The sequence below is a fragment of the Neoarthrinium moseri genome, assembly GCF_022829205.1.
Source record: "Neoarthrinium moseri strain CBS 164.80 chromosome Unknown scaffold21_Wmoseri_CBS_16480, whole genome shotgun sequence".
Taxonomy (NCBI): Eukaryota; Fungi; Ascomycota; class Sordariomycetes; order Amphisphaeriales; family Apiosporaceae; genus Neoarthrinium; species Neoarthrinium moseri.
Genome location: NW_026055135.1, coordinates 216,776 through 235,937, shown reverse-complemented (window position 1 = coordinate 235,937; position 19,162 = coordinate 216,776). Strand labels below are relative to the sequence as shown.

Here is a 19,162-nt window from a genome sequence, read left to right as displayed (position 1 = left end):
GGACGATTCAATCCTCATCGAAAAATGTGCCAGCATCTGTCGCAGGCGAGAGCACCCTTTTTCACTCAATTTCCCTTTGCCACTGGAGCAATTCGGCACCTGCTGGCACTCCGCGGCCTGTCCGAGATTCGTCTCGCTACTCTGGCGGCCATGGCACATCGCCGTGCTGATCGCCATCGCCATCGCGACCGAGGACGACGAGAGCTGAGCTGCCGGTGCCTGAGGAGGCGCTGGGGCGCCTTCGGCAAAGCTGAAGCAGAGGGCCGATGGTGGTCTGGACTTGTGTCAGAGGGTCCAGCAAGGCTGCACTAAACAGCTTTGTGCCTCCCGTACAAAAGTCGTCTGCTATGTAGGGGTCCCGAGGGGTCCCGGAGAGCCTTCCAGCCAATCAGACCGGGCAGACGGTGGGCAAGCAAACCGCTGTGCAAGACCCTGAAATGGGGACATGGCAGGCCGCCTGCTCGATCCAGCCAAGCTTGTTGCGTGTTTCCGTGCACCACCAGCGTGTCTCGCGAGGTACTTTGGGGGGCTTTGGGTAGGTTTTGTCGATCCTTGGGCGCCCGCTCCCCAGTCTAAACCCAGGCCCAAGTGCCACGCGCTAAGACCCCTGGTCCCCCCTGGCCGCCTCGATCCCTGTCTGTCGTCCTCCAAAATCTCGATTGAGGGCGACGAGCTCGATCGCAAACAGAAATCTTCTCCAGCCCGCCGCGACGTCTTACACAGGACCCTTTCCTCCTCGCCTTTGCCCGTCAGCCCACCTAAGCCCATGCAGGGACTTTATGGCTATTGCTGCGACGGCCACAGGATCGGGTTTTCCCTGAAATTTCTGAGCTCGCCAAACCAGCAATGACATCATGTCGCGAAGCTGCTACTTGTGGTACTTGGAAATGGGCCCCGGCGCTGCGTACCGGCCAAAGTACCTCTTTAAATGGCTTCAGGTACCGGCCGGGCCAGGTAGGTTCCCCGCAGACCCAGCGTACCATCTGCTGGAGGGTGCGAGCGTGGAGGCCATGGACGCTCGTCAGCTCAACAGAGCTATCAACAAAAACAGGTCGCATGGACAGCAGACGCCAGACGTGCATGCCAGCATGCTTGTTTATTCGGCCACAATCTGGTTTTGTGCAATGAAACGAGGGCGGGCGGCCATGTGTCCAGTTTGACCAAGGGCGGTGCTACTGTTGAGATCGAGATCGGGCTCGGGGAGCATGGAATTCTCGAAATGCCATGCCCGACGTGGGAAGTCGCTTGCAAGTATCTTTCTGAACACGCGAGACCCGTCTGCCACCGCACCAACGATATTGCGGGCGAATAGCTAGCTGCTAGCCCTCCAAGAACGTCTTGTCTGTCCGGCCTTGTGTCGACTCTTCGCAGCCCGAGTACGCGTATTAAATATTTGGGTAATGGCCCTGGCTAACTTCGCGTCCACGTTGTATAGTCAGCAATTGACTATACCCCGTTGCAGGGAAGTCGATATAGAAATTGAATTTTCTTGGACTTCTCTTTTCTGACTCTGGAGGTGTAGAAGCTTGACAGCTCTCCTCGGCCGGGTAACGGCCTGGTATGCAATCGCGATGGCTCACGTCTGGAGGCACCTCATGATCCTGTCGCGGGGATAACATGGGGGGCCCACAGACCGCGGGGCTCACACCAAAACCGGTCGACAGACTCGACTCGGACCCCGTGGCACTGAGGGTCCTCTGCAAGCTCCCCTGACGGCCACCTACGTCACGGTGAAGATGATAAAACGAAATATACCAAATCTGCAGGGTCCGACGAAAAGGTCAGCTTGCTCACGCGGGCCGAAAATTCGTATACTGCAGCGAGTGTATTCTATGCGGCGAAGCGGTTTGATCGAGATGGCCCTTGATTTGAAGCCGAGACATGCCTACGTACCTCCCACAGATCCCCGTCCGCCGTCTGGCTCGTAGATGTAGTGTACTTTGCCCAGTACGAGCTGAGTAATCTGGCGAACTGGGATCCGATTTGGTCGGCTCCGGCTGGTCACCTGTACCTGTTGATCGCGGGAGCAACTACTTTACTGTTCGTCAAGACTCTAGAGCATCTCAACAGACACACTATGGTCGACGATGGCATTGAGCGTCGGTGGTAGTGCATCGCAGGCACAAGTTACGCCTTGTACGCCTCCCCTTCAGGGCCCCACTGGCGGAGACAGACAGCGATGATAGAGCTCGCGTATCGTACGACTCTGATGAGGCAGCTTGCCCCGAAACTCAATAGTATGCTCTTGGAAAGGCTCAAAACGGCTGGAAGGCTAAGTCTAACGAAGCCCGGATGTCGCCAAAGCTTGAGCCACGGCAAGCCTCTGGCTGCTGGCTGCTGGCTGCGCTGCATGTGCAGCATGTACGTACCGGTCGTTGCGCTGGCTCTCCTCTGGCCTGCCCGCCTCCCTGCTTTGCCTGCGGTGATAAGCGTGTAACGGCCCAAGCGTGCCGGCGTGGTTACTCCGACACAGCTAGCGGTACTTATGCAGTACCTGGCCGTGTACATCCGACTGCCCGTCCCCGCTCGTCGATTACTTGGTCATGCCACTGGAAGACCCCTGACCCCTACGCTTCCGCTACCCTGGTCTTTTCGCTGCTCCTTTCGGGTCAAGGTACGGTCCACTGAACCCACCCTGATGGGCATGGGTTGTGGAGAGCCCTGCGGCTTGCGGGCAAGCGAAAACTCATGGGATTCATGCGTTTCCCATGTTGCTCTTTTAAAACCCAGAGCTCGCGCATCTGCTTGCCTGCCGTTGGCTACCGTGTCTACTCACGAACTTTGTTCAATCCCTCATACACCACTCGCACGATAATACTTTATTGCCTCACACATCACAGCCTTCCCTTGTGGCTTGCTCATCAACCTTCGACAGCCTCATCGTCAGTCGACCCTCATCTCACCCCATCTAGCTGGACCGGCTCATCGCTCGCATTTGCTGTCGTCGCCAACACACCACAGGATTCCCTCACATAGGCACACTTTACCTCACCATAGAACGCTTCCATAGCTGGACGGTAGTCAGGATTCTTCTGCGATTGTAATCTGTGCCTAGCCTGCCGTGCCTGTCACATTGCTCTCATCGAGGTCTCGCCATCCATTTTTGAAGCCGCGTCAAACCCGCCATATAATCAGGGAAGCTGCTTGAGCCGCCTACCATCCACAAACGAAATCACCGTGATTGAGTCACCTTCCCTATCGCCGGCACAATGCAAGCCAGAGACGCCACAGGCCGACAGGTCTCCCTGCTAAATGACGACTCATACTCACGTCCCCTCACATACCGGACCACCAGCCAATATCAGTCTACCAGAGGCATTTCGCCCCCATCTCACACTCCTGAGCTTATGCGCTCAGATTCCTACGACTCCAACACTAGCTACGACCCCGTGTCTCCCATGACACCAGCTGTCTACGACTTTTCTCGAGCTCCCTATGACGACTACCTAGCTGAGAAGCAGAGCACACTCAAGCGCCCTGCCTACGTGGACAGCAGCCGGTCCAATTCTTTCCTTGACGAGGATAGCTCCAACACGTCGTCAGTGCCGGACAGGACGGCCAAGCGTTATCCGTGTCGTTACCGGGATAGCCACGGCTGTGAGAAGACCTTCACCACTTCCGGCCATGCCTCAAGACACTCCAAGATCCACACAGCCGAGAAGGCTGTGCAGTGTACATTCCCCGGATGCCACAAGAAATTCACGCGCGCCGACAACATGAAGCAGCACTTGGAGACCCATTTCAAGGACAAGTCCAGGTCCTCGGGGTCAACCAAGTCTTCCAAGTCTCTGGGCTCCTCGAAACGTGGCTCCATATCGTCACGGTCGACTACCTCCCAGGGCAGCAGCCAGGCATCTCAAGACGTCACCATGTGGGATGCTGACCACTACGGCATCGTTACCGAGGTCTCACAACTTCCATCGCCCAGCGGTTGGGACATGCGAGGACTCAGCCTCCCTATCATGAGCCGGCCGGGCGCCATGCGAGCAAGCAGCGGGCTTGACGCCCTTGCAGCCATCGCCTGCCAAGAAGGCAGCGCTTAAGGGTCCCGTCGCACCACGTTCATCACTGCCACCAGTACATACGCATCTCAGCAACTGTATAGCCGGCTTCTTCTGTTCCGAATTAGAAGTCCTCTGCCAGAAGTGCAGCATGGTGTCTCAGCAATGGAGACGAGGACGATTATTCACGAACATTTTTTTGGACTTGACGTTATATATACCTGGCGTTCGGGGCCTTTCTTTGAGATACCCTAGGGCGCAAAGTACACGCATAAGGCGCACCTGGAGTTCTTCTATTATTTATTATGGGCATTTCAAGGGGAAGACTTGGGGAACAATGCATTGAGCAATCAGGGAATTTACAAAGGGTCTGGTTTGGGTCCTGGTTTGGAGGGGAGCCAAAAGCTCGAGGGGCGATGGCATCGTCCCGTTGGCACGATCTGTGAAGGAGGTTTCCACAGCACAGGACAAGCCTGAAAAGAGGCAACCAGAGGTCCTCACTTGGAAGGCATCGTCTCTGGTGACTCTGGAAGTTTCACATGTAGCATTCAAATTTTGGCGTTAGATACCAACCGTCCGCCCAGGACAAGATCAGAGTCGGGGCTTGTGGCGCACCAAAACAGGGGCGATCATTCAAATGAAATACATCCTGATATTTTACTCTTAAAATGATTTTTTGTCTCCCTCATAATTTGGTGATACTTCCAAAAATTAAAGAATTTTGACTTCTCGCGATCTTTCGGGGGGCAAGTCGCAAGTTAGTAACTGCCAAGGTGGCAATCTTCTGAGGTCACCAAATCTCACGATCATGTCAACTAACAGACTTACACAAAGGTTTCCAAGTTTTACTCCTACCATCACACATCACACCAAGGAAAAACGCACAGTGAGATCATGGAAACGACGATCAGAGAGAAAACCCCGCGAAACATCCATTTGCCATCGACTTCTCAACTTTCCCATGCTGGAAGCCCCTCGAGATCTCGCAGGCGCACCCACGCGAAAACAGGGTCAATCGCCAAGCAGAACCCCGAGAAAGGCAGATGAGCACGACCGAGGCGCAGAGCTGATTCGCTCTGTGTCGCCCGCGTCCACAAGTTGCTAGCACGTCAGCGTAGCTCAGGTAGACGATCACGAAAGTGGTGTCATGCAAAAAGGGACCCCGCGGCCAGCAGAGACGGGGTGCCAGATGGTCCCCTGACCAAGGAAACACCACCACGCGAGAGAAGAAAAGAGATGGGATGGGCGGCCTTGCCAGCAAGCCAGAGACCGCACATCAGTGATCGGCAGGCGTGGGATCTCGATCGCAGGGCACCGAGCATCCGGCACCGCTCCTTTTGGTGTGACTGTTAACTAATCAGGTATCTAACTTGCCCCTCGGACCAAGTCGCCCTCTAGCTGCGCGCCCGTCCCGGTACCTATCTTTCCAGGGGTTCCCCCTCCGCCCATCAGCGTTGTATCGCTAATGCCCGAGGGGGTCGCAGGCGCCAGGCAGGGCGCCCCACAGGCCGAGTCGAGACCCTCTGCGCCGACGTCATTGTGCAGTGTTGCTCCCGCTGCGGATCTCACGATCTCCAAGTTTTTTCCTGATGGTTACTATTTTTTTTTTTGGTCTCCTCTGCCCGCGTTGCTCACCTCGGTCTGCCGCGGTGGCCCCGGATGTCGGTGGGGGACGCCCTTCTTTAATAGGAACGACCCCGTCGTTCGCAGATCATCACCAAAGTCTTGCCTAATAAGGCTGTCACGTTTTATTGTTGGTCCTTGGTGATGGCCGCCCCGTTTGGTCGTCAGGGTTTTTTTTTCCTGGGCTGCCAACATGCACGTCAGTCAGCCGCCAACACGAGGCTCCACATCCTTGTGAGTAGAGAGTACCCTGGGTACCTGGCAGAGGGGTCTTTCGGGTAGGCGTCCCTGCCGATCCGGTTCGTCCCCTTCGGGGTCCTTTGTTTACAGGGCAACGTAGATATGTCGGTGATGTGTAAGCGGCGTTCGGGCAGTGACCGGTCTTCAACACCAAAATCCATCCCGCCAAGTGTCCGGAAGTGATGAGTATGCCGGCCGCCCCGGAAGTCTAGCTGTTTGCCTTGGACGTGTAGATTGAGCCGTTGCATCCTACCAAAGTCCCGCCCACTCCATACGCCGTTGCCTGGTGGCACCTCGTGGCCCGCCCTGTCAGTCCGTCTATACATGGTTCAAGTATACAATTTTACGGGGAGAAATCATCTCATTATTCATGAAACGTCTATAGCACCCACACACGGTCACTTTAATTCGGGGTCCTCGGCACAACCCCTGGCCATCTCGAACTGCTCATCCGTAAGACAGACCAGCGTCCGGTGCTTTGCGCCTTTCTTGCCGACATCTTGCACGACGTCCTCGATCTGCTTGCCGTTCAGCGCATCATCCACTTCGAACCCCAAACACGAAACCTGCTCGACGACCCGCCGGCGCAGCTTGTCACTCTTCTCGCCGATGCCGCCCGCGAAGACCAACGCGTCCACCTTGCCGCCGAGCGATACGTAGTAGCTTCCCACGAACCCGCATATACGATCTACGAAGAGGTCAAAGGCGAGCTTGTGCTTGGGCTCGTCTGACGCGGCGATGATGCCAAAGTTGGTCGTGCCCGTGAGAGCTTTCCAGCCGCTTTCCTTGTTCAGGATCTCCTCGGCACGTGAGATGTGCAGCTCCTTTGTCGAAGATGGGGAAAGCTTGCCCACGTCACTGGCGTAGTGAAATACCAGACTGTGCCGTGTGTCATTATAAACTCAGCAATACGATGAAGAAGAAGAAGGCCTACCTGGGATCCACGCTGCCACTACGAGTGGCACCCGGCAAGCCTGCCAGAGGCGTCAAGCCCATGCTGGTATCCCAGCTTTTTCCGGCCTTGATCGCGCAAGCGCTGGCACCACTGCCAAGGTGTAGCGCGATGATGTTCAGGTCCTTCGGCGATTTGCTGAGGAACCTGGACACCGAATATGTGATGAACTGGTAACTGATTCCGTGGAACCCATACTTCTTCAGCTTGTTGCTCTTGGCGATCTCCGGGTTGATGGGGTAAGTACGAATATGCTCTGGTATAGAGCTGTGGAATTGCGAGTCGAAACAGGCGACATTGGTAGCCTTGGGTAGCTCAACCATGCACGACTTAACAATCTCGAGGGCGCTGGCATTGTGCAGGGGCGCGAGGTCGGTCAGAGCCTCAAGATGGTGGTAAGTATCCTCGGTGATCTTCTGGGACGTAGTATAGTCACCGCCGTGAACAATCCTGTGGCACGCAATGGCGATGTCGTCCTTCTTGGAGATTTCCGCCAGATCCGAGTCCTCGACAAGGGTTTTGAGCAGGACCTTGAAAGCATCATCCTGGCTCTTCACATCCTCTCCCACCTTCTTGTCCTTGCAGACAGTAACATCCTTCCGGGAATACTTCAACTCAGCTGGTGGTGATGTGAGGCCGCTCAGCTGAGCTTCCGCTAATTGTGACGGCGCTTGGCCATGCTCTGCGGCATATACGGATATCTTGACGGAACTCGAGCCGGCGTTGATTGATAGTATGACCCGCATCGTGAATGCTCTTGCGTGAAAGAAGTTCGCAGGCGAAAATGAGCGCGCTCTATAGCCAGTTTTTGAGTATAAGTATTTTCGAGCTGCCCGCCTCCGCCATGTGGTTGATGAATCGTACGTTGTTGGTCGCTTTCTCAGCAACAAGAAGCTACCCCACCTCCGGCGCTGGAGCTCATGCATTGTGCATGACGTGAGTTCGTACTATTAGTCCCAAATTGTCATCCCATCCCACATCTAGCCTACCAGTATACTGTTTCTGTGGCAGCATGTGGGCTTTCGGGTGGTCCCGGCTTTGGAGATAAATCTGCAGCCTTAAAGCAACCACACTTTGGGCTCGGTTGGGCACTAAGTGCGGGCTACAGCTTCAACAACGCCAGCGTACCTTTCGCTATTCGATACCTCCCCGATGACTGTTGCCCAGCAAAAGCAGGTCAACATCTTGGAAACAAAGATGCGGTGGTCTTGGCAAGCTGTGCATGCAAATGTTCTAACCACCGTGCCATATTTCCGTGTCCCAGACTTCACTCTTCTAGATGTGACTTGTCTTTGGAACATGATTGTCAAGACAAGCTACCGGTTTAACCGAGGCACGGTAGTCCTGGCTCGGGTTGGCTGTGTGGTTTGCATCATCTTCCGATGTAGGCATTCGCGTATCTCTTCCGCGTCTTCGACAGTACTAGCAGTGATTGCCTCTGTGAAGACCTGTACACTCAGTCTGCGCAGTTTCATGGAGTAGGATCGTCTTCTTCGGCAGGCTCCGGGAGCGTTGGAAGATCCGTTTGCCAGAGAGAATTTGTCGAAAGTTGATAAGAGCTCGCTGCTGTGATCTGAGGAGATGGCAACTCGAAAGCATCAGTCGGATACGATATTCCGTGGTATTCGCTGTCAGAGCTGTGTGCCATCAACCATGTATCCAGGAAACGGCGATAATCTAACATCGTTAGCCTCTGCTGTTGCCACAAAGTTGGGCTGATCACCTTCGCTCCGACTAAACTGAATCCCCAGATACCGTATGTCTTGAGAGCTCGACGTAGATGTGGAAGATGATGAGCCCCGCCTTGGGCGAAATGACGCAAGGGAGAGCCTCCTGCTTGATTCCGGAGCACTCCCACGCCGTCCTTGTACGTTCAACCGAATAGTCCGCCGCCGGTCGTCTCGACCTCTGACCTCACCTTCAAACTGATCCACCTGGTATTCTTTATACCTTCTGTCAGCTCGGTTCGCAAAGATTGTTAGTGAGTGTGACGTGTTTTGACGGTCAGACCATAGCTTAAGCCTCTGGACGGTGCCGATACCTCGGATGTTGCCAAATGTATCCGTTCTCCCCTGCGTGTCCGTCCAGACGACATCGACATCAAAACAGTCCACCAGGTCCTTCCTCCTGAGGTCGCCTTGAAAATGAATTGCGGACTCGACGGTAGTGAACTCGTACTTGACCTCGATTGGTTGGTCGTGGATCACAACGCCATCTTCGCTGGTGTATCTAATTCGATGGCGCTCTCGAAAAGTGACATATTGTTCGAGCTGACAAGGGTCCGAGAATTGCCGATGCCTTGAGTGTAGGGTATGGGGGAATGTTTCTGTAGGAGAAGGCGATGGTACTAGAGTATGTGCGTCTCAGGGAGTCGTTCTCAAGAGAGATGGCAGCATCGACGTACAAAAATGTTCTAGCCGCTCCAACTGATAACTGCATTGCCAGAGAATGCGGCGATGATCATGACCGACCACCTCCCACGGACCCAGATAAATGGTCCTCTCCTCAGCTGTTCCTTCAAACAAGACTCTGAAAGTAGCACCAGTATTAGAAACACCTGCACCAATATGCGAGCTAGGATCACGGAGGCTTTACATGGTTGCTTGATAGCCCGGTGGGCCCAGATCGAGCGGCCGTAGCTGGCCTTGCGGGGTTGAGAACTCGTCGGTCAGGTCTGATACAGCCGAGTTGGGAGTCCAGTTGGAGTCAATTGGGCCGATCAAGTTTTGGGCATATGGCGGAAGCTGGCTATAGGACGACGACGATGCGTAGGATCTTGACGAGGACGAGGACGAGGAAGCGGCAGCCATGGCCGCGGTAAGCCTCGGAAGCGGACGGGCCTTGAGCAGAGTGCAGACAGCTTGCCGAGCAGGGCTTGTCGAGTCTCAGGTATGTGGAGAGCCGGTCACAAGCATGCCGCGCAGCCTGGACAGGACTGTGGACTTTGCTTGGGCCGCATAGAAGGTTGGGGTGCTCTCCGTGCTGTTCTCGGTGGTGTTAATTTCATGTTCGTGAGGGCTGTGCCGCCTGGCGACATCCAGTGTGCTTCTTTGACTCCTCGCGCTTCACAACGGTTTTCACTGCAGGCTACTGATCATGGTCTGGCTCCGCGGGTTGTCTCGCCCTAATGCAAAGACTCAGGCAAAGGTCGTTGTGGGCCTCGCTGTCAAACCTCGTGAGGAATCGGCTGGGTCAAGGCTCGCCGGCCAGGTATAGACAAGTGCATGGCACCAATTGGGGCGCCCCAGTGTGAGGGGTTCAGGGCCCTTGGCTTATGTGGGATGTTGCATGAGACGGGGCGGAGAGTCGCCAGCACTCCACTTTCGCTATAATCTTCCATGCAATTGAACAATCTACTATGGCAGCTGTCACTTCCTGAATCCCTTGACCTCGTGTTAGTCCAGCTAGCAAAAAGCAGGATCCTCGCATTATCCAGTCAAGGCTCCCATTGACACACAAGGCGCAGCTGTTGTTGGCGACGTTTGGAGTAGCGAGAAGGGTGATCTCGCCAAAACATTTGGGCAACTACCTGGCCAATAAGCAAGTCAGACCTGAGCACATGTCAAGACCCTTGGGCAACCCGAGTGGCCGGACTACGCTAAGTTTGGGGCAGCATATGCAAGCTGATAAGTACATATTCGCATACGCATTCGCACTCTAGAAGCAGGCACGTTTCTCAAGTGACAGCAGGCAGCTATCCTGTAGTGACCGTTGTAAATTGGTGGAACCATCGTTGCCTTGTCCAAAGAGCACCTCGAGAACCATATGTGGGTTGAAGCAGAAGGCTTGCAGATGTCATTGTGAGGTACCATCATGGGTCAGAAACCTTACCCGAACCTTTGCCCTGCTCGCCTGTAGTGTATACGTGCCTCGCCGTTAAGTCTAGTTCCAATAGCTCGGTAATCGGTAACCTGATACCATGTCGAGATATTGGGTCGGCCAGTCTAGGCATTACTAGGATCGATGAGATCCTGCATGTCCATGAGGGAAGCCCCTTTGGGGAAGTCTTATGCCAACAGCTCCCATCTGAAAGAGACCCTGATTTGGGGGAAAAGACCCCTCTAGATGGGAGTTGTAATGTTTTCTCTTGTGAGAAGTTCGAACATAATCTAGAAGACCCGAAGGCACTTCATGGGACGACAACATGTTGGAAGGGTGGACATTGAGATTCAATATGCAGCTCGCTAATAAAGGCGTTCGCGCCTCAGCCCACCCTCCAAGACCCCCGAAAGGTGCATCGTCGCGACAGCCACCACATCAACCCCATGCTAACCACCCACCTGGGTCTCTAGCGTCGACAATGGTTCCAAGCTGCCTCGCCCGCAGTCGGATGTCGAGGCTGTCACACTTCTTACCAAACGATGTCAAGCTCCCTTTCCTGTCTCAAGTTTCTCATTGTTTGCGATTTATCACAGTACTCCCGGTCTGTACTGTAAGCGGCTACTTGTGTGGCCAGCTCTGCGTTCCGCTGCGAAATTTGTAATATCACCTCGTCAGGCTTTGCGCCAGCCTTTGAAAGACATCCAGTGACCACGCGATGCGTTAGCTCTTCACTTTGAACTTGCTCAGAGGAGCTGTAGCTTCAATCGCTGCCTCTTTTCACCTTTCATTGCGTCTACTGCGTGGAAAGCAGTCCCGGAACACCCATAGGCAACACTCTACTCTTGCGCTCCGGCCTAGTGTTCGCCAGAATCTCCAAGCATGGACGGTGAACGCTACCCGGAAGTGCGGAGGAATCGAGGCTTTCTAGGCTCGAATAGCTCCGCTTTGCCTTCAAGGGACTTACAGGCAGGTGACGATCCAATTCGCCAACCAGGTGCTGCCGAATGGCTGGTCGAAGAGCCGCATGTGCTGACCTAATACATGGAATATAGGATCGCCGCCAGCTAAGGTACGAGCTTGATCTAAACAGCTGGAATCTACGAATCTGGGGTGTTGCAGCATCTGGATTCCTAACAGACTCGTAGGTGTTCTTGGTGTCACTTGTGACACATCTGCCCTTTTGTCTCACTTGCAAGTATCTTATTCGGTGTTACAGGTACAACCTTTTTTCAACCAATGTCATTCTGGCATCCATATCTTTCGTATATTTCCCTCATGATCGATATCCCGGACTGCTCATCAACCTGATTACCCTTCTTGGATCAGTGGTTGGGCAGCTTCTCTTCGGCTACCTTGCTGACAGATACGGCCGAACCCGGCTATATGGAATCGAGCTAGTTCTGGTTATTGTATCGACTATAGGGGTAGCCACCAGTAGTTTTGGTTACAATGATCTGTCCTTTCTTGCCCTGTTCACATGGGTAAGCTTTGTTTAGCCCGTCCGAGCTGTGTCCTTGATCGCTAACCTGGCACTGTAGTGGCGATTCGTCATGGGCATAGGTTCGTGCTCAATCCTAGACAACCAAAGACCAGAAAGGGCTAACATAATGCTAGGTATCGGCGCAGAATACCCTCTTTCTGCAGTAATAACTTCCGAATGGGCCAGTACACAATCGAGAGCAACCATGCTCGCTTCTGTTTTCCTGATGCAACCTGTCGGCCAAGCCCTTGCTCAGCTGGTAGGCCTCTGGGTCTTGTTGGGTCGCGAGAGGGAATATGGCCTGCAGGCCATGCAATGTGGAATCAACACACTACATGAAGCAGAGTGTAAAAAGATCGTGGACGGCATCTGGCGAATTGTGATCGGTTCAGGTGCTGTCCCAGCGTTACTTGCCATCATCTTCCGCTTCTTCCTCTACGACTGCGGCTTATACCAACTTGAGGTCAAACACAAGCCAGGAATCGCTCTGAGAGATACCCGCAGAATCTATGTTGCACCTGAAACTCGAAATGGCATCGCCTTGGGTTCGCCGGGGGCAACACAGGTTCAGTCGCCTCAAGAAAAGCCTATTCAGTTTTCCAAGGAAGATATTTATCATTACTTTGTTCGTGATGGGAATTGGTACTACCTACTCGGTAAGCTTCAACAATCAACGCTCTTACATTACATCAGCTAATACCACAAAGGGACCGCGATGACCTGGTTTATGTAAGTCTGAAAATGGTGTTTCAAAAGATTCCACCTTCACAACCCACTTTTGGCTGACATCACTGCTCCTATAATTACAGACTGGATGTTGGGTTTTATGGTTTCTCTTTGGATAATAGAGGTACATTGGCCGATATATGGGCGGTAACTCAGCATACGCCGTTGGACTCACGGTTGTCTTGCTGGAATTCGACACTTGACGGCGGCAACTCGACCGTCCCGGACTGGAAAGTGCTAGGATTTCCCAAGTGGGCAACCGATCAGACACTCCCATGCAACACGATCTACGACGTGCTCCTCGAACAGGCCAAACAGTACCTTCTCACAGTCTCCATCAGCTCCATCGCGGGTAGCTTATGCTTCATCTTTTTTGCCAACAAAATACCCCGCAAACAGTGGCTGACTATCTCCTTCATCGTTCTCGCTGGCCTCTTCATCATCACTGGAGGCGTTTACTATGGCGTAGCTTACACCCCAGGAGCCCCAGCTACCGTGACGCTCGTGGCAATATGCCACTTTGCCTTCAACTTTGGCGCCAATACCCTAACTTTCATCATACCTGCCGAGATCTTCCCAACGTGTTATCGATGCACCTGTCATGGCATATCGGCTGCTTCAGGGAAGATAGGGTCCATCGTCGCTCTGTTGGTCGTGTATGGAATTAACAGTGGATACACGAGCTCTACCCGACAAGGTCTCATCTTCATACTGTTCGGTTCCGTGCTCGCATTCGGCGCTATTTACTCCTGGGCGTACTTGCCAGACGTTCAGAGGCTTGTCTATGACGAAGATGGCAAGAAAACTCTGGAGGCGAAGGATCTGGAGGAGCTCGGAGAAGGGCATGAAAAGGCACGGCTCGAAGGTGAGGTCGTCACGGTTCGGCAGAAAGTGAATGATATCAGACGACGAAGGAAGGAAAAACGAGAACTACATCCTCATATCGACCAGGGTCCGCATGAGGTTTGATACAGTTGCTCGCCTACGATATATAGATGGCTCCGTTGTTTTAAATATTCCGCCATACGTCATTGCTTCCATACTTATTAATTTGAGCCATGGCTATTTTACGTGACTTTGCTCACAGCTTGTTTTCATACTGAATTGGGGCAGTTTGAAAAGTCACATACCAGCTATGTATGCGTAGTTGTTTCTTGGCCATTGATGCCAACCGGGTCTGTCTTTGGCTTATCCCCAGAGTCAGATGACACGTAGTCTTAGTTTCGTAGTTTTTTCACGTTGTTGAAGAACAAACGACAGGAGCTTGAGATACCAGAATTGAATAAGTCAATATTGCTTACCTGCTTAGCCCGCCCGAAACAAAGATGCTCTCAATCAAACTAAATCATTCCCATGCGTTCGCTGTGTCGGCGTGGTTGTCAGAATGTACTGTGCAGCCTCAGCCAGCCCTATGTCGGAGAGAAATGTGGAAGTGTAAACGTCAATCTTCCTCTGATTTTCTTCAAGCCCACTTTGATCCCATGCCTCGACTTCTTCGCATTTCCCCGCGATCTCGTATAGGTCATCGTCAGCCATCTCTCGAGCAGCATATTCACAAATCCTAACGCAAATCTGAGCCCATAGTCTCATCCACTTACCATTCAATGTCCCGCCGGCCTGCCGAAACTCAATGGTAGGCTTGAAGTTGTAGTACATCAGGTAATAACCGAAGTTGTATGCCGCATTACGGCTGCCTGTGGACATGAGTCGGGCTACGGCACCCGAGTTCTTGCACTTGATGAGCTCCCTTACCCCTTCGATGATACCGCATGGATCTGTAGCCCGGTCGAAGTTTACAAAATCCAAGGTCACGTCAATAGCTGTATTCGCAACTGCCGCAGTCATGCCTCGGGCTAGATTGGAACGATAACGATTGCGTTGGGCGAAATTGACGTCGTGGCGTTGCTCCGTATGCAGCCTGTATAGGATCGGATCAACCGCCCACAGTAAGCACGCGATTTTCCTAACCGCATCATCAGGCAAACCGCTACGCCCACTGCCAACATGTACATGCAATCCACAGGAGTCATCATTGAATGGTTTAAGAAAAGACAGGACCGAGCTCACCATTCTTTCAATCTCCATGAAGTTGACTGGCGTGGCAGAGAATGCTGGTGTGACCAACTCTGCGCCTCGCGTCAATATGTAGCGTTCACGCCGGAGTGTCTGTTGTATGTGCACCGGCAGAGAGACAGTCTCCTCTTCAAGGCCCCAACGATGGAAGAGCATATCAACGGAGTTATTCGCGTGTGGCGAGGGCAAAGTCGGCCCCTCTGGAAACGCTGCCGTGTTAAATTCGTCCACATCGTTCATATCGAACCCTTTGCGCCGCAACTCCTTGACTATGGACCTCAGACAGTAGTTCAAGAGGTCTCCGTGGTAGTCGTACGGGATGATGATGACCCCAAGGTTGTCTCGTCGTAGTACGTCGATGCCTTCCCCCTGCCGCTGTATTCGAAGAGGAAGGACAAACTCCCACTCAACGCCCATGGTCAGAGGCTGAAGGACATCTCCCGCTGCCGACATGACGAAACTGAATCAAGTACACTTTCTTAAAAACTTAGGTTTGGATGGACCTTCAGGGGATGACACGTGATGGCTCAATAGACCCTAAGCACTCGGCTCTATTCCAATAAGTCCAGAAACTGTCTATGGGTGTGCGTCTCACGGAATTCCTTCTTACAGGAACTATATACGCAGACACGTCCTCAAGTCATGAACGACCTCTTTCTATGAAACAGAGAACAAGCCACTGTTCTTGTCCTGTTGGGTCTTGGGTCTCTTTGTTTAAAGGCGTTGAAAAACAGTCCATCTCTTCGATGCTAAGAGAACAAAGGCAAATATCAAGTAATAAAGGTTGGAACGAAGGGAAATCTGTGATTGCTCTGTACTTTCTACTCAAAAACTACAATTTTCTTTCATCAGCCGAAACAGGATGGGATACTTAACTTACAGTCTCTTCAAAAGCGACGCCTGGCCCAAGCACCGAGCGTTAGAGGCATGTGCAAGTTATCAGGAATTAACAGTGACAAATTCCAAGTACGTACAGTATACCAATGGGAGGTTTCCTTTGGGTTTATCAGTACTTATGTTCTTGCAGCTTTTTCACCTACCTGGAGCTGGTTACTGTCCAGCTGCTCTTGAGTCTGGAGTCGTGTCGTGCACGTAGGTCGCTATCGTATCTAGGCCCATAGATCGCAAGAAAGCATCCGTCGCCTGTGTTAGCATTAGTTGGCCCCTTGGCGAGTCAGGACCTTCTTTCTCGATGGAGGTACACACGAGAGCTAGTCTCGCGAGTTCGTCGTCATCCATCTCGAACGCGGCATATTCACAAACGCGGGTGCAGATCTTGGCCCAAGCGGTGATCCAGAGAGTATTCATGGAGCCAGCAGCCTGGCGAAACTCAATGGTGGGCGGCGCATGAGGCCTCGAGTCGGCGAATATATAAGACCAGAAGTTATATGCACATGCTCCGGCCTGGTTCGTCAACATCAACCTAGCCGACGTTGTCGCCTCGGTGCATTTGATCAGCTCCTTCAAACCGTCTTCGATTGTCGGCGGGTTGGCAGCTGCATAGTCTTGGTAGACGTTCCTCCTGTCTGGATCCTCCGCCACTGCCGCCGTCATACCGTGGGCGAGGTTCGACCAAATACGACTCCGGGGACACCATCGATCACGGTGCCTACGCATGACCGGATGCAGGTTGTTCATGATGGGGTCTAGTACCCAAATGAGACAAGCCATGCGACACACCCATTCGTCTGGCATCTTTTGTGCCCCAGCGCCCACATGGACATGTACCGCTGTCTGGAAGTCGATTACATAGCGGTAATGCTCCTTAAAGCTATCAATCACCCGCGTAATCTCGTCGTAATTCTTGTCGTCGTGACGAAAAGCTGGCGTGATGATTTCAAGACCGGCCCTGGCTATGCCCTCTTTGTCGTCCTCTTTCTGCTGCTCATCGTACACGTCGAGGGCAATCTCGGTATCAACTGTCCAGCGGAGATACTTGGCCTGGGCAGCGGCGTGGACATCCGTCGAGTACCCCAAGTCCTGAGGGTCAGCGCCATTGACGTGACACCCTATGTTTTGCAACCATCTAATAAGGTCATTCACACACTGATTCCAATGTTTCTCCTCGTCGTCACCCTCCTTTACAAGAATTAGCCCGTGGTTGGCCGGATCCCTGCGCATCTTATCAATGTTCTCACCAGGCTTGACCACCTTATAAAACACCCAGACCTCCATCTCAACGCCGAACGTCATAATCGGAAGGCCATCGGCAGTGGTTGCTGACATTTTGACAGGCGTATCTTACCTGACGAATGTGAGATGAATAGGTGATAGTGAGGCCTGACAGTAAGGCTGCTGATTTGTCAAACTAAGGGCACGATCTTGTTTTCATAGCTCTGCCAATCTTGAGAAACACATGGCTTGAGTTATCTGTATATCTTGAATAATAAGCTGGAGAATATATGCACAGCAAGGTTCAAAGCCCACGTCCACGCTATTATTCTTTCAAAGGCCATTGTATACGGTGGTGAACCTCGCCGTCTTTACGTAGACACGGAACAAAGGAGTTCAAGGCAGGGGATCTCGTCTGTGATTCATTGTCACTACAAATCTTCAAGGCAAAACACTATCATTGAGGATTTACAGTAGGGTTGAATTGAGAGCTGTAGGTTTAGTATACGTAACATTGAAATCAATCAATCTTGCGGACACCAGCACACCTCAGTCCCGACATTATTCTCTGTGATGGTGTTCTATGCATAGACAGGCTCTCTATTGGTTATACAACTTCTCTTTCTGTCCAATGGTGTATTCTTTATGTTGATGTAAGCGCGGCATGACTATGTGCCGAGAAGGACAACTAGCACCTTCTAAGCGATAGCCAGGAAAGAATGTGCGGCTGCAAATATTTTCGTTTCTGTCACAACTACCTAATTGTAAATTATCAGATACCATACTTTTATAGTGTGGAGCAGTATGGTTTGTCCATCCCCAGCCTGTAGATACGCACGGTTGACAGATCGGCAGCATTACGGACCAAAGCCCAGGGGTTTGCATGACAGGAGTTGCAGGTTGGACCACTGGATCGCCTTCCACGATCGGGAAATCTACTGTGCAGCATGGAAATCGTAGCCCGCGGCGATCTGCAAGAATTGGCATATGAGGGTTGCTGCACCGAATCTATGTTTTCTGATGGAGATAAGGTTTTCTTTGCTGGATCGTCATGTAGGACAAAGAACATCAAGCTTATTTTTAGCCTGCCAAGCTTCGTCCTTTGAACCCTTGAATCCAGCGCAACGGGTACTCCTTCCACCTCAGCTGGTCCTTGTCATCGCGAACTTATCGGATGACACGACGATGGCAATCGGATGATGGCGAAGCAAAGTCTCATTGACAGGAGCATCGAATCGTGCGTCAGACGCTGAAACACCCATCGCTCTTGATCTTGCGGGGTCCAGCCATGCCAGATCAGAATTCCCGTATCTCGACTCCAAAAGCAGAAAAGTAAGTGGAACTGCCATGTAGTCAATCGGCCGTGCCCGGGGTGTTGTGCAGAATTGGCGTGCTATCAATTGCCCAGGCCAACTGGAACACTGGCTACACCGTATCCATTATGCTCGAGTTCTGGGGTCCAGATCACTTGCCATTCGACCGCGCGGAGAATGCCGTCCGATCCTCAGGTTTGCGTCCGCGATGCCTTCCGTTTCAGTGACGGGCGACCGCTTGCCAACAATTGTACCCACCGACGCCGAGCTTCACATCGGGGCGTCACGTAGAAATTCCATGCCTGAACCATAAGCGGACCCTGCAGCCGTAGAGGCAGCCACGGGCTCGCGCGGCTTTGACGCCGACCGTTGGCGGCATGTTCCAGCCTCCTCAGTCTGCTGCCCACTCTCAGTATGGAGACACGCAACAGGTTCTATCGCCTGCCACGGTTTTGAAGACTGACAACGCCTAAACAGCAGAACAAGTCCTGGTGTTGCCTAGTCTGACCAACCTGAGGCACGGGCTGTCCTCCCGTGATAACATGACTTGGACTCGCGTCTTATGTGCCTACACAGTACAACTGGAATGTAACAAGGCTCCATCTCAGCCCTACCTGAGTTACTCACTGAGTTACATCCGTCGCCATGCGCTAGGCCAACCCGGGTAGTATCCGTAAGCAGCCCGTGGCACGATGGCGGGCTGTGGTCGATCGCGCTCTCCACCTGCAACGGTGCAGGAAGAGGCCCCAGGGCCCCCCCGAAGGGCCCCCCATATTCACCGTCCGCTTCTGCAGCCGCCGTAGTATCACAATTGTCTGCA

At 52.8% G+C, this 19,162-nt stretch overlaps 6 protein-coding genes across 6 annotated transcripts; 2 read left to right on the top strand and 4 right to left on the bottom strand.

Annotated features, from left to right (window-relative positions):
* Nucleotides 1-3,209: 3,209 nt before the first annotated feature.
* JN550_006216 (uncharacterized protein) lies at nucleotides 3,210-4,043 on the top strand (the record flags this gene model as incomplete). Its single annotated transcript, XM_049317930.1, has 1 exon — nucleotides 3,210-4,043. One exon carries the CDS (start codon nucleotides 3,210-3,212, stop codon nucleotides 4,041-4,043), a length of 834 nt encoding a protein of 277 aa, XP_049171776.1.
* Nucleotides 4,044-6,262: 2,219 nt separating this feature from the next.
* JN550_006215 (uncharacterized protein) lies at nucleotides 6,263-7,562 on the bottom strand (the record flags this gene model as incomplete). Its single annotated transcript, XM_049317929.1, has 2 exons — nucleotides 6,263-6,743; nucleotides 6,799-7,562. 2 exons carry the CDS (start codon nucleotides 7,560-7,562, stop codon nucleotides 6,263-6,265), a joined length of 1,245 nt encoding a protein of 414 aa, XP_049171775.1.
* Nucleotides 7,563-8,287: 725 nt separating this feature from the next.
* On the bottom strand, nucleotides 8,288-9,626 carry JN550_006214 (uncharacterized protein; the record flags this gene model as incomplete). Its single annotated transcript, XM_049317928.1, has 4 exons — nucleotides 8,288-8,493; nucleotides 8,735-9,163; nucleotides 9,221-9,345; nucleotides 9,412-9,626. The coding sequence occupies 4 exons, from the start codon at nucleotides 9,624-9,626 to the stop codon at nucleotides 8,288-8,290; spliced, it is 975 nt and encodes a 324-aa protein (XP_049171774.1).
* A 1,891-nt stretch (nucleotides 9,627-11,517) lies between these two features.
* On the top strand, nucleotides 11,518-13,813 carry JN550_006213 (uncharacterized protein; the record flags this gene model as incomplete). The annotated part of the gene is made up of 7 exons (XM_049317927.1): nucleotides 11,518-11,541; nucleotides 11,691-11,779; nucleotides 11,855-12,119; nucleotides 12,177-12,198; nucleotides 12,253-12,774; nucleotides 12,826-12,847; nucleotides 12,928-13,813. 7 exons carry the CDS (start codon nucleotides 11,518-11,520, stop codon nucleotides 13,811-13,813), a joined length of 1,830 nt encoding a protein of 609 aa, XP_049171773.1.
* Nucleotides 13,814-14,179: 366 nt separating this feature from the next.
* JN550_006212 (uncharacterized protein) lies at nucleotides 14,180-15,370 on the bottom strand (the record flags this gene model as incomplete). Its single annotated transcript, XM_049317926.1, has 1 exon — nucleotides 14,180-15,370. One exon carries the CDS (start codon nucleotides 15,368-15,370, stop codon nucleotides 14,180-14,182), a length of 1,191 nt encoding a protein of 396 aa, XP_049171772.1.
* A 597-nt stretch (nucleotides 15,371-15,967) lies between these two features.
* On the bottom strand, nucleotides 15,968-17,143 carry JN550_006211 (uncharacterized protein; the record flags this gene model as incomplete). The annotated part of the gene is made up of 1 exon (XM_049317925.1): nucleotides 15,968-17,143. One exon carries the CDS (start codon nucleotides 17,141-17,143, stop codon nucleotides 15,968-15,970), a length of 1,176 nt encoding a protein of 391 aa, XP_049171771.1.
* Nucleotides 17,144-19,162: the final 2,019 nt, after the last annotated feature.